Below are 14,089 nucleotides of genomic sequence, written 5' to 3' on the forward strand. Positions count from 1 at the left end.
TGTTTTGGCATTTTGAAAATTGGAACGTAGTTCTGATAGCACGGATTCCTCTCCCCATACAGCGATCAGATCCTGTACATCCTGTTCGATCCATGCTGGAGCTCTTTTGTGATTCTGCGACTCCATCATGGTCACCTCTGCTGATGAGCTCTGCATGGTCACCTGCAGCTTGCCACACTGGCCAAACAGGAAATTGAAATTCAAAAGTTCACGGGCCTTTTCGTGTCTACCTGGCCAGTGCATCTGAGTTGAGAGTGTTGTCCAGAGCGGTCACAATGGAGCACTCTGAGATGGCTCCCGGAGGCCAATACCATCTAATTGTGTCCAGAATACTCCAAATTCGATGCAGCAAGGCCGATTTCAGCGCTAATCCCCTTGTCGGGGGTGGAGTAAGGAAATGGATTTTAAGAACTCTTTAAGTTGAAAAAAATGGCGTCATCGTGTGGACGGGTGCAGGGTTAAATCGATTTAATGCTGCTAAATTTGACCTCAACTCCTAGTGTAGACCAAGGCCTTGTCTTTCATGTGTCTACAGAATGTAAACTCTTTAGGGCAAGGACTTTTTCCTTGTAATGAGGCACTGATTTTGATTGTAGCCTCTATTTACCACATTAATACAAATAAATAATAACAATGGTCCTATATGTCACAAAAGATCCTGTGCGTGTATTATTGGGGGCTCTCTACAGTATAATAAAATTAGATATGTTCACACTGTATTTCATGCATTTGTAATTTTTTTCTTATGGGGAGTTTCATTCATTACAGGATAATAAATGATTACCTCTGGTCCTTGTCTGGCTACTTTCATGGTGTTTGAACTACAGTTGGTACCCTAAATTTGGCAGTCTTGTTAAAGAGATCAAAGACAGAACATGCACGGAGACTGACCCAGCTGCACAGCTCTAGAAGTAGTTTTATGTTTGTTTTACGTATAGCTAAAGACCTATCATCTTGAAGGCTATAAATCCAACATCTTTCACCAGCCTCAGAAAAACATAGAGACGAAAGTGCATAAATGTGGGTTTTTTCCTTTAATCAAATAAAAAAGAAAGGGAGACTTGAAAACCTCAAACTTTTCATACATCATCCAAGCAGAAGCAATCCGATGGGCCCTGCGGTGTTTGAAGTGTTTAGGTGCTACTTAGCTCAGTCCACATTTCCCAAAACTGGAGTGCTGGCCACTTAGTGGTGGCAAACTGTAATAATTCATAGCGTTACTGAACAAAGATCATAGTCGCTAAAAATACTGTTCTGATTTTTATTTTTCTGAAGGCTCAGCTGTCCCAAGCTTTGGAAGAAGTGGGAACCCAGAAGCAAAGAGCAGATATGGTATGTGTTCATTTTCTTTTACTCTTTGTTTTACAGTGGTGAAAAAGTGATGTGCAACTTTAAATGCCTATTAACAATTTGGATCCCGAATTCCAGATGTGAACAGGCAGTGAACCTTGCAAGGGGGAGAGAATGTGTATCCCATTAAAAAATATCACAGGTCTGTCCCCTGGTCTGTCTCCATATTTACTTGGTACAAACCCTGCATTCTGTTGAGATTACTCAATGGTGCTTCCCCTTCGAAAGCCTGTATTCTTCTTGGCAATTTGCCTTCTGTTCGTTAGCAGTTCTAGAAGGAAAATAAGCATTTTACTTCATAATGAATCAGATATTTTCCTTGGGTGACTGCCGTTCATCTTAGATGAGACAGATTTTAAAAACTGCAAACTAGGTTTTATTATTTGTAAATTTTTCAGCTGTACTTGTCTATTCAGTTAATTCTAACCTTCTCAGAGACAGGAAATGGGCCAGAAAACAGGGGGAAGTGAGGTTGTATACAGTTCAGTTGCTTTACTATACATGATCCTTCATGTTCAGGAATGAATAAGACATCAACATTTAACCATTCAAGTCCTTGTGGTGTGCAAATGAGCAAGTCCCAAAGCTTCAGCTGCAGAATTTTTTTTATTATGGACAAACCTGCATGGTCCAGAACAAAAAGATAAACAATATAGTATTGTTTTATGTTAAATAGAGTGAATTTTAACACTCATGAAAGTGAACATGTAGGACTGGCAACGGTCAGCAGGTGCTGAAGAAACCTCTGGTCAGAAACCCAACTGCTATCCGACGCTTCTGTTATCTTCCTATGAGCCTCCACACAACTCTGCTAATGCACGTTGGTCTTGATCTTCAACGTTCTTGCTATTCTTGTAATGAGTTGGCACACCTCTGTCAAAGCCTCTTAGTCTGGCTGTGTCGCTCGTTGCTGTTCCAATATTGCACTTTCCATAAACAGAGACCCAGCTGTATCAAAAAGTCTAATAGATCAGAGACTGCCAGTTGTGTCAAACGGTGCGGTGGCTGGGTGACGTGGACAGATCTTTTTGAAGATTTAGTCAATTTCACTGTGACTTGAGTCAGATGTGAGCTGAGATCTCCAGAGAAAACAGTATTAATTCCATTTATCATCTAGTCTCTAAATTACATGGGCTCTCAATTTTAAATTCAGTGCATTTAGCACTGGGCCTGTGCTCACTGGACATAAGAATAGAAAATTGTTACATCATCCAGGTTCGGTGTGGTTTTTGTAAGCATCTCAAAAATTACTCTAGCTCCAGTTTTCAGTTGCATATCTCCATAGACAGTTTGGAGCACTAAGTGTGCTAGCAGATAAGATTGGGAAAGTTTAGTTCATTGTGTTTATATGTGAAAAGCTGTTGTGCACTATTGTTGAGGAGGGGGATACAGGAGTAAGCAGTGCCCAGTGTATATTCTTGTGAAATTTTAATTTAACTAGAACATTGGACAGTCTCTACGTAAAAGAATAAATGGACACAAATCAGATGTCAAGAATTATAACATTCATAAACCAGTCGGAGAACACTTCAATCTCTCTGGTCACGCAATCACAGACATGAAGGTCGCTATCTTAAAACAAAAAAACTTCAAATCCAGACTCCAGCGAGAAACTGCTGAATTGGAATTCATTTGCAAATTGGATACTATTAATTTAGGCTTAAATAGAGACTGGGAGTGGCTAAGTCATTATGCAAGGTAGCCTATTTCCCCTTGTTTCCCCCCCCCGACGTTCTGGTTAAACTTGGATTTAAACTTGGAGAGTGGTCAGTTTGGATGAGCTATTGCCAGCAGGAGAGTGAGTTTGTGTGTGTGTCCCCCCGGGAAAAAAAAAGGGGGGGGGTGAGAGAGCCTGGATTTGTGCTGGACATGGCCCACCTTGATTACCATGCACATTGTAGGGAGAGTGGTCACTTTGGATGAGCTATTACCAGCAGGAGAGTGAGTTTGTGTGTGTATGGGGGTGGGGGGGTGAGAAAACCTGGATTTGTGCTGGAAATGGCCCACCTTGATTATCATGCACATTGTGAAGAGAGTTGTCACTTTGGATGGGCTATTACCAGCAGGAGAGTGAGTTTGTGTGTGGGGGGGTGGAGGGTGAGAAAACCTGGATTTGTGCTGGAAATGGCCCAACTTGATGATCACTTTAGATAAGCTATTACCAGCAGGACAGTGGGGTGGGAGGAGGTATTGTTTCATGATCTCTGTGTGTATATAATGTCTGCTGCAGTTTCCACAGTATGCATCCGATGAAAACTCGTGGCGAACCGGGGAAGTCCCGGATGACTGGAAAAAGGCTAATGTAGTGCCAATCTTTAAAAAAGGGAAGAAAGAGGATCCTGGGAACTACAGGCCAGTCAGCCTCACTTCAGTCCCTGGAAAAATCATGGAGCAGGTCCTCAAAGAATCAATCCTGAAGCACTTGCATGAGAGGAAAGTGATCAGGAACAGCCAGCATGGATTCACCAAGGGAAGGTCATGCCTGACTAATCTAATCGCCTTCTATGATGAGATTACTGGTTCTGTGGATGAAGGGAAAGCAGTGGATGTATTGTTTCTTGACTTTAGCAAAGCTTTTGACACGGTCTCCCACAGTATTCTTGTCAGCAAGTTAAGGAAGTATGGGCTGGATGAATGCACTACAAGGTGGGTAGAAAGCTGGCTAGATTGTCGGACTCAACGGGTAGTTATCAATGGCTCCATGTCTAGTTGGCAGCCGGTATCAAGTGGAGTGCCCCAAGGGTCGGTCCTGGGGCCGGTTTTGTTCAATATCTTCATAAATGATCTGGAGGATGGTGTGGATTGCACTCTCAGCAAATTTGCGGATGATACTAAACTGGGAGGAGTGGTAGATACGCTGGAGGGGAGGGATAGGATACAGAAGGACCTAGACAAATTGGAGGATTGGGCCAAAAGAAATCTGATGAGGTTCAATAAGGATAAGTGCAGGGTCCTGCACTTAGGACGGAAGAACCCAATGCACAGCTACAGACTAGGGACCGAATGGCTAGGCAGCAGTTCTGCGGAAAAGGACCTAGGGGTGACAGTGGACGAGAAGCTGGATATGAGTCAGCAGTGTGCCCTTGTTGCCAAGAAGGCCAATGGCATTTTGGGATGTATAAGTAGGGGCATAGCGAGCAGATCGAGGGACGTGATCGTTCCCCTCTATTCGACATTGGTGAGGCCTCATCTGGAGTACTGTGTCCAGTTTTGGGCCCCACACTTCAAGAAGGATGTGGATAAATTGGAGAGAGTCCAGCGAAGGGCAACAAAAATGATTAGGGGGCTGGAACACATGAGTTATGAGGAGAGGCTGAGGGAGCTGGGATTGTTTAGCCTGCAGAAGAGAAGAATGAGGGGGGATTTGATAGCTGCTTTCAACTACCTGAAAGGGGGTTCCAAAGAGGATGGCTCTAGACTGTTCTCAATGGTATCAGATGACAGAACGAGGAGTAATGGTCTCAAGCTGCAGTGGGGGAGGTTTAGATTGGATATTAGGAAAAACTTTTTCACTAGGAGGGTGGTGAAACACTGGAATGCGTTACCTAGGGAGGTGGTAGAATCTCCTTCCTTAGAGGTTTTTAAGGTCAGGCTTGACAAAGCCCTGGCTGGGATGATTTAACTGGAAATTGGTCCTGCTTCGAGCAGGGGGTTGGACTAGATGACCTTCTGGGGTCCCTTCCAACCCTTATATTCTATGATTCTATGATTCTAAGTGAGCTGTAGCTCACGAAAGCTCATGCTCAAATAAATTGGTTAGTCTCTAAGGTGCCACAAGTACTCCTTTTCTTACTGGAGGTCTTGTGGTCATCCTCACAGAGCCTATGCCAGTCTGGTAGGAAGAGGGTCCTGACTTCTGGCCCTAGGCTATGGTAGTTTGGAGTATGGTTTGCAGAGTGCTGAGATATGAGCATTATTTAGATTGGTGAATTTCATTCAGTAGACCTGAGAAAATTGTTCCATAGCAGGGCATGCGGTCTGTTTTCTCTTTCCCATCCTCCTATCCCATTTGAAAGAAGCTAATTTATTGTAGCTCCTCTTCAGAAATGGAGGTTGGCTTTGCAGATGTTTCCCCTCCTTGCACAAATAACATCTCCCTCTTGGAAAGGCATGTGTCACTCCTTTTATTTGTTTAGGGGTGACATGATAGTGTTCCCTTTGGATGCTTCCATTCCATTTTAGACCACCTGAGGTCTCAAAGGATTGTAGCATCGTCCCCATCACACTCCCTGCTACTGAAGAAATGTTCTCTCCTGGCATGTTTCTCCAACTCTCTCTCTCACCTAGGTGGCCTTATTTTCAGACTCATTTTAAATTGACACTTCAGCAGTTGTTTCCCTGAGTTGGATTCCTTACATCTCCCTTCCCTTTTATCTCCCTCCCCATTATTTAGCAGTGATCTACCTCTTGTTAGTTTGATGCTAAGCTTCTGTGGCTGGGAAGATACAAAAAGGCTGCTTCGTACCCCATCTTCTGACAAAAGTGGATATTGCTTTTCACCAGCTAGTCTCTGCATGAACTTGGTCTATGGCTGTAAGTAAGATGGAATAAACACCTGTCAGGTACTATCACACAATCCAGTGGTCTTTGGGCTGCTGATTGGGATAGGATGCTTTGCAGGTGACATCTCTGCAACCACCTTTATGAGTGCTAATAGTTCTCCAACACTGCTCACAATGGTGAAGATGAAATGATGTGCTCTGAGTTCAGTGGTATAACAGATTTTATCTCACCAATGGGTCTGAGAGGGTGTTTGTAGATATTCTACTATGGGCCCATGATAGGTAACTCATTCTGGACATCCGGATATTAAATCAATGCCTCTGCTGCATTAGTGCACACTGGGAGAGTGGCCTGGACTAGAGTGACTGTGTGGTGTACGCTGCCAGGAGGAGAGGGGCCCTGTTTCAGGGAGTCACGTGGGCCCAGAGAATTCTAGAAGAGTTGTGGCATGTGCCTCTTGCTGCCAAAACACACTGTATCAAAAAGTGTAATGGACATGCTGAGCTAACTGGCATAGTGTATTACAGCACATGATTCAATTATTTCTCTGCTAAAAATCAGTTTACTACTGGAAAAAAAGAAATTAAACAGCTCCCGCTAATTGCAGTTGACAAGACAAAGGCAGTTTGACTTTCCAGTATTAATTAGCAAACCCATACTAATTAGCTTGTATAAGCACAATTCACGCTTCTTTCCCTAAATGCAATTAATATCGCAACTAAAGACGTCTCTGGGCTGTGCTGCTATCATTAACATACTTCACCCTAATTAGACATGGCCAGTAGTGGCTGGAGAAATGAGTTTGTGATTAAGCCATAAAACACGCTCTCATATTTTACACCCTTCAGGGAACTTGAACCTAGAATTTTTCTCATTTAAGAGAAAATACCCCCATCATTGAGTTGTTTAATTATTATAATGGAACTTTGATTTTCTTTCCCACTTCCTTTAAGTTATTTATTTTGCCTTTTTGGGGTGTTTGTGTTCCCATTGTGCGTGTGTGACTTTCTGAAGAGGAGTTGTGTGGCATCTGATTACAGGATGGTCGGCAGCCAATCTGTCAGGACTTGACCAAAACTGGGTGACCATTTGTTCCTGATTTTGCAAGAAAAAAGTTCAGCTGGTTTGTTCTTGTTGAAAGAAACTTTTATTTTGTTCTTTTCAACCGATTTTTCTGCAAGTTTTGTTTTGCAGATTATGTCAACTAAGGAGTTTTTGAAATAAGTTTAGTACTCTTGAATAGCTTTCTCTACAACTTGCTCGTTTATCAGGGATCATTCAGTGTGTTCATCAAGACTTATAATTCCCTAAGTTTGTGATTCCAGGATGTTTATATGTGTGGCAATTTAGTTTAATGCTGTTTGTGGGCATATTGGGTTGACAGTGCATGAGTCTGATTGCTGTTTCCCTTTGCTGAGGCATACACCCAAGTATTCTTTGGAGAAGGATTTTTTTTTGACTTCCTGACTTTGTTTCCCTTCACTCATATCCTCTTGTACGCATGACAGAATTATCTGGCTCAGGAACGTTATCCAAATAGTGGCTGCGGTCTGTGATCTCCCTCTCCTTTAGTCCCTTTAGCAGGTGGCATTTGTGTCTAGACTTTTTTCACCATTTAATCTCTGAGGGAAGTGGTGATGGTGTTTGGGTATCAAACAAGTGTGCCTGTGTTTTCGTTTTCCAGAAACGCTCTGAGCATCTCAGGCTTTTGTCTCAGAAAGACAGCATGGCTGCCAGGGCAAATGTGAGCTCTGAAGGCTTCAGACTGGTGATTGGAAAGAATTCTCTTTTTTACCTTTCTAAAGATTAAAGACCCCAGGTAGGGGAGTCAGAAGTGTTGCTGAGCAGGGTGGGAAGCAAAGGAGATTTGGAAATGTAACTAACAAAATAAATTAGAGGAACTGGAGGCCACAACAGAAGAAATTAAGAAAATGATGGAAGAGGGATAGAAAGAGTACATAGAAAGGTCAGTACAAAGACATGGTGATTTACAAGCTGGGAAATAGCCCTGGGACCAAATCATATAATGAGTATGATGAAGGTGTGGCAATGTGAAGTGCCTTAAATTTCAAAATGCTAAACTGTATTTGTGTCTTTAGGGGTAACCAAAATGAACGCTTAATTAAGGAAAGAACATAGAAGAAACAGGAATAGTGAAACTGAAGTGAACAGCTTTTTTTTTTTTTTTGGTTCTGCAATAATTATGAACTGCAAAGAGATGTAGAGACCATTACAGAAACTGAGCTGAGAAAGAACCAGCCTAACCTAACCAGGGTTAGGCAGCAGAAATCCATAGATTAGAAACATTTAGTAAATAGAGGATCCTACAAGTCTTGTCTTGGATTTAATATTTGAGTGAAATACCAGCTGAAACTCAAAAGAAAATCCCACATTTTAGTCTGTGTGTAATAGGAGTGATAATACAGAAGAGTAAACCTCAAAATAGAAAGACCTATGGTGGGTAGCTGGGCTTTAGGGCTAAGAAATAAAATGTCCATTGTATCCATATTTAATAATGAAAGGTGGTCAAACACGCAGTTAGGAATATCAACAGGACAACAAGAGTGATAAAGGTGAAGGTTCTAAGAGACAGATAAAGCCTCCAGATCATCTACAAATAGCTGGCAGTTAAATCCATAGGAATTAGAGCACTAAACTGCTGCAGGTATAAATAAAACTGAAGCTAGTATAGAACCCTTTGTAGATCATCACCCATGCTGGGAAGATGGCTGTAGAAGGACAGGGTTTTTTTTCCTTTTGTTTTTCAGACACAAGCTGCAAAAAAGGAATGATCAGTGAGATAGGTCAACTTCTATGAGAATGCAAGGCTTTGGTTTCCAAACTAATTTAGATGACAACAAATCTCCGTAATATCTTCTACAAGTCCTAGCTTCTTCTACAAGTCTAGCAAAATCAAGACAGATGACTACCTGGGTATTCAATTTAACAACAATGTGATCTTAACAAACATGTAGTAAGGCAGTTTAGTGCAGTATCCAGTGCTAAAATCGGATTGAAAAGCATGAATGTCGTTATAAAAATACAGCAAAAACTGATCCCAGATGAGATAATATAATAGGTTAGATACAAAGGGGAAAGATTGGATGGAAATTTGAAAAAGTTCCTGATAGTTTAAGTATTTAAACTAGGCTTCTTTATACCTGGGATAACCAACACATATTCAAATTTAGATGGGCAAATTCAAGAAGTTAAGGAAGAATTAACAATATCCGTAACGGTACCTGTGATACAAATGAAGGTCTTCATGAGTAGAGCAGAAGCGATAGGATCAATCAGTTAAGCAAGTTGTTGGTTGTGCTGTAGAGATCAATACAAGAATATTGTAATTTGAAACCGGGGGAATGAACAGCATGAGTCAGAAGAGAAGGGAGGATGGTAAAGAGAGAAAGATCCAATACCACCATTACCACTAGAACAGCATTGTGAACTCTACTCACCAGGAGAAACGTTAACTCCTCAGTCACGTGCGTTGAATCTGATAAGAGATGGTTGTTTATGATCCCTTGGCGTACTATTACCTAAATGCCATGCTGACTGGCGGACTAGAAACATGTATTGAGAGAGAGATACTTAAAGGACAATTTAAGAAGGCAATCTTTCCCCTGCACAATCTTACCCCTGCAATCTTTCTCCTGCCCTTATCCTTTAAATTAGGGGTATGATTTTGCACTTTCCCTTGCAGTTCTGTTCTTTCAGGAAGTTGGACTGATGGGAAGGGGGAAAAGCTATATATTGTAGGAGGGGTGTCTGATTCTTCTCTCCCTCCTCCCCCGCCTTCCATTCTACCTAGATGTGGAGCCATAGCTCTTAGGGTAAATTCTTTCTTAGGGGAGGGGAAAGAAATACAATGATTCTGAGAATATATCTACCCTAGTACTAATCCTAGATAAGAGCTCAGCCTCTGTACCCATTATGAAAAGGAGGACTTGTGGCACCTTAGAGACTAACCAATTTATTTGAGCATAAGCTTTCGTGAGCTACAGCTCACTTCATCGGCTCACGAAAGCTTATGCTCAAATAAATTGGTTAGTCTCTAAGGTGCCACAAGTACTCCTTTTCTTTTTGCGAATACAGACTAACACGGCTGTTACTCTGAAACCTGTACCCATTATAACATTCATAGGAAACTTGCCCCTCTCTGTTCCCTGTGGAGTGGTGTATACTAACCTGTAAGGCATGGAAACAGCATCTATTTCTGACTCCTGTTTTAGCAGATTAAATGAATGTTCCCTTGCAAAATTCCCTCTGCTGGTTTTGTTGCATTTGCCTCAAGTTCCATCTCTGGAAATTCATGCTCAGTACAGAAGACACTGGCAAAATCAAAAACATCTGTTGTATATTACTGGGGATGGAATGAACAGAGACAGGGAAACATCAGGACCTTGAATAGGTGAATAAATCACGTATGACACAAGGAGGGGATCAGCATGCTGCACTTTCACATGCTGGTGTATCAGTGCTACTTTAATTATGTTAGAAGAGGAGACTCTGTCATTCGATTGTACTGGTTTATTTCTGTTTTAAAAATCCATCTAGGCACATGGGATCAAACAGTACATTCTCCTCAAATTAAAAAGAAATAAACTGTCTGTTTAAAAGTCCCATTACACAAATGAACCTGCTGTTGGAACCATTAACATTAAAGTTTTATGGAACTCGGCAGTACCATTTGGTTTGAGCAGGACAGTTTACATTTTCTCATTGAAGACAATCACAGCTGACATGGGGTTAAGGACTTCAAAGCAGCAGTGGAAAGCACTTGAGTAGTTTCCAAAGCAGAGAGCGCCTTTCTCTTTCTTCTTGGGCTCCTGGCTCCTCATGGGAAAGGCAGCTATGGCATGTGGAAAGGGACACTGCATCCGATGAAGTGAGCTGTAGCTCACGAAAGCTCATGCTCTAATAAATTTGTTAGTCTCTAAGGTGCCACAAGTCCTCCTTTTCTTTTTACGGATACAGACTAACACGGCTGTTCCTCTGAAACCAGACTCTATGGTGGCTCTAGCTCAAATTATGCTCCTGAAGAGCAATCTCATTGTAAAAAATGTGGCTGTGGTCATTCAGTCTTGCCTCAGTGCTTCATGTCCACCCTGGGAAGCTTCACTGTAGTGTAACAGGGTTGTTGCAGTGTTGGCTTCATGCTGCGTTTCCATCCAGGAGTCTGGCTGTGGTATCATAGAATTGATTGTTGTAACTTGGTATTATTGTTCTCTGATCCTAACAATATTGTTGGGGAGCCTGCTGCTCTAGAGTAATGAAGTAGTACTTGCTTTATTCAAAGTGCTTCTGATTGCTTGAGAGCTCTTGGAATCTCTGGTCATTTATGATTCAGTTGTGTGGAGGTATAATTTCAGGATCCTGGTGATGCATGATTCCTCGCTGTCTTTTCGAAGTTGTGTCTCAAAATAATTCATGAGCATTTTTCTTTCTTTACCAGGTAGATATTTCACTAGTCACATCTCGCCTGGATTTTGAGGCTTCAGTCTTTTCTGTCAAAATGTAGGAGTTGGAAGATGATGCTCTTCAGTCTTTCTGATGTTTGAGTTGATAAGCTACTGCAGCCATGACCCCAGGTTCCCTCATTATGGGTGAAATTCACCTCTTCCAATGGACCAGCTCCACTGAAATCCCTTTAGGCCTATTCTGAAGGCTTTAGTGGTGCACAGGCCTTGTGTTCTGCATAGGGGTGAGTGTCATCCTGTAAGCGCAATCTCTCTGTGTACAAGGATAAACAGGAATAATGAGAATACTGCTGGCTGTGGGGTTTCAATCTGGGCTCTTCACCTATTCCTCCCTATTTGCTGAATGCGCTGTTTGTGAAAGGTTTGTTCAGTATGTAGTACCTCTGCAAGCAAACCAGAGTAATAGGAGGCTTTAATAATAAAATCCACCTTCTTTACATAGTTGATATTTCTGCCTTTTAGGAGTTTGTTATATAGCGAAACCAGTGAACTGATTGGGGTTATTTGTGTTCTCCCTAATGGACTTTCACAAACAAGGCAAACCTGATAATTAGCAATAGCAAAAAGGAATATTTCATTAATTGGACTGAATGAAAAACCTGTAGACTTGAAAATCTGTTAACTTGGCTTTCCCTCCTAGTGCCTGCACCTGTAAGAGCATCTGCAGGAACTTGGTGAGGACACTGAGGTTAGGACATCCCTCCCCCACTCTTGAAGATGATTCTTTGATAATCTCTAATGATCAAGGTCTCAATTTTACCTCTTTGAAAGCATCATCTTCTACAGCAGAGTGCCTACTGTGATTATTCTGGAATATTAGATTAGTGCTGTTTGAAAAGTGCCAGCTACTCATTCACAAACACCACTTCCTTCAGTACTTAGGTTTTCCTAGATCTCTCACTCAGGTTCTGACCAAACCTGACCTTGCTGAGCTTGTGAGTTCGAACAAGAACACAGTCCAGTGTGGCTGAACTGCTGGAAGAGGAAGGATGCACCTGTGATTGTGGGGTTAGAATTGACATCTTGGCACTGTGGTCAGATGCTGCTGGTGTGATTAATGCAGTTTCAGATCGTGACTTATCCATCGTTGTGTAATGACCCTCCCATCAAGGATTGTCAGTGGAGACTGAACCCTTAATCCTCAGGGCAAAAGCACAGACAGACCACTACTGCCTAAGGCAACAGCACAATTCCAGTAGTTGTAGCAGTAATAAACTAGTACCCTCTATGTAACCCTTCTCCCAGGTGTTGGCACCAATAAGAGTTGGGTTCAGAGAGTTTTAAGAGGAACGTCTAGGTAACAAACACCACTGGCTCCTCCCAATACCCATAATTTCTGGGATCATTAAATACCTTCCCTGGGAGCCCTGAATAGGCACTACTTTCCCATTCACCATCACTGCGTCTGCCTACAAAACAAACGTATTGGGCGAAAAGGGAATACAGCATCAACTTGGAAAAACACAACAGCATAATTATATGAATGATAAATAAAACACTCCTCCATGATGATTTTGGCAGTAGTCCATTAACTCTGTTCCCTACGTGCTGCTGTGAACATCCAGGAGGCAAATGTTCCCTTACCATGTCACTTTACCTTTCCCCATCTGCTAAACCCCATTCATGGTTTGGATCAAAGGGTAGTGTAGTCCAAGTCGTGCAGTGCACTCAGATGGACACAGACCTGTCTCTAGTCCAGTCCCTTGGGAAGTGATGCCTGGTCTTGACATGAGATGGCTCCACCTAGCCCAGCTGTAGTGATTTCAGCTTACTTGGCTGGGTACGAGTTGATTCTCCAGAGTTCACTCAGTTCTGCTGCTGTCCTCTGCAGCTTCAGCCAGGATCCCTGTCTACATTGCACTGCACTGAAGAGCTGCCTCTTTTATCTGCTATTGAGGAGTCTTCTCAACAGCACAGGATTCTCAGTGGCGTGGAACCAGTAGTATATGGGACCCTTGAGCAGAGTCCTTGCCACTGGCAAAGCACTCCTTGTCACAACACAAGGAACACTTTCCCCTCTTCTGTCAGTTGTAATACACAACTCTGAGTTTGCATATTAGTGACTGTGACTCACAAACTGTCACTGGAAGAATTCTGGGTAGAAAGCGTATGCCAATGAAGCTCTGTATAGCCATTCTTCACCCTCTTCATTTATACATTGGATGTGGGAGGGGAGAAGAGGAGGAGAGAGCTCCTTCCTATCTGGAGCTTCCATGCATCTGGGATTCTGTGTAGAAAAGCTTATGCAGATGAAGCAGCTCTGTGGCCGTTCTTCCCTCTGCTCATCAGTAGAAGGGGCAGAGAGCTCCTTACCCTAGAACTTCGGGCCACAGGGCTCACATACATGTAGATTAGCCAGTAGAGGGAGGCATGATGCTTCTGTACAATCTGGTGAAGAGTATTTGTTTTACTTGCGCACATTGGTGCTGTGAAGAATATTGTGTTCCTTGTTAAGGGGAGGTGAATGTGGTCTAAAGGGTATGTCCTGCAATGCTGAAGTAGACGATCTGTAACAGATCTTGCTTTCCACTGAAAAGGATCACATTTGAAAGCCTTGCTTTCCAAAACTTCATGTCTACTCAGAAACTGGGTGATGGTTCACAACATGCCCTGACCTTTACAATGCAGGATTATGACTGAAATGATGCCAGAACAGAAACACCAGGAATTTCCTCCTTTGTGCTGCAGAAGAGTATGGGTGGAGAGCTTTATAAGATGTTCCCTGATTTGAAAAGCAAAGTCAGTGCTCTTTAAAT

At 42.4% G+C, this 14,089-nt stretch overlaps 1 protein-coding gene across 4 annotated transcripts in view; it reads left to right on the top strand.

The window, feature by feature from the left end:
* MAD1L1 (mitotic arrest deficient 1 like 1) overlaps positions 1 to 14,089 on the top strand; it is a 563,294-nt gene that overhangs the window by 300,228 nt on the left and 248,977 nt on the right. For 3 of the 4 annotated variants that reach the window (XM_048868281.2, XM_048868285.2, XM_048868283.2), the window contains exon 13: positions 1,276 to 1,332. The exons of the other annotated variant lie outside the window; for it this stretch is intronic. In XM_048868281.2, coding sequence (XP_048724238.1) covers positions 1,276 to 1,332 — 57 coding nt within the window. The remainder of the gene's footprint in view (positions 1 to 1,275; positions 1,333 to 14,089) is intronic. 4 annotated transcript variants of the gene reach the window in all.

This window comes from Caretta caretta, chromosome 10 (assembly GCF_965140235.1).
Source record: "Caretta caretta isolate rCarCar2 chromosome 10, rCarCar1.hap1, whole genome shotgun sequence".
NCBI lineage: Eukaryota > Metazoa > Chordata > Testudines > Cheloniidae > Caretta > Caretta caretta.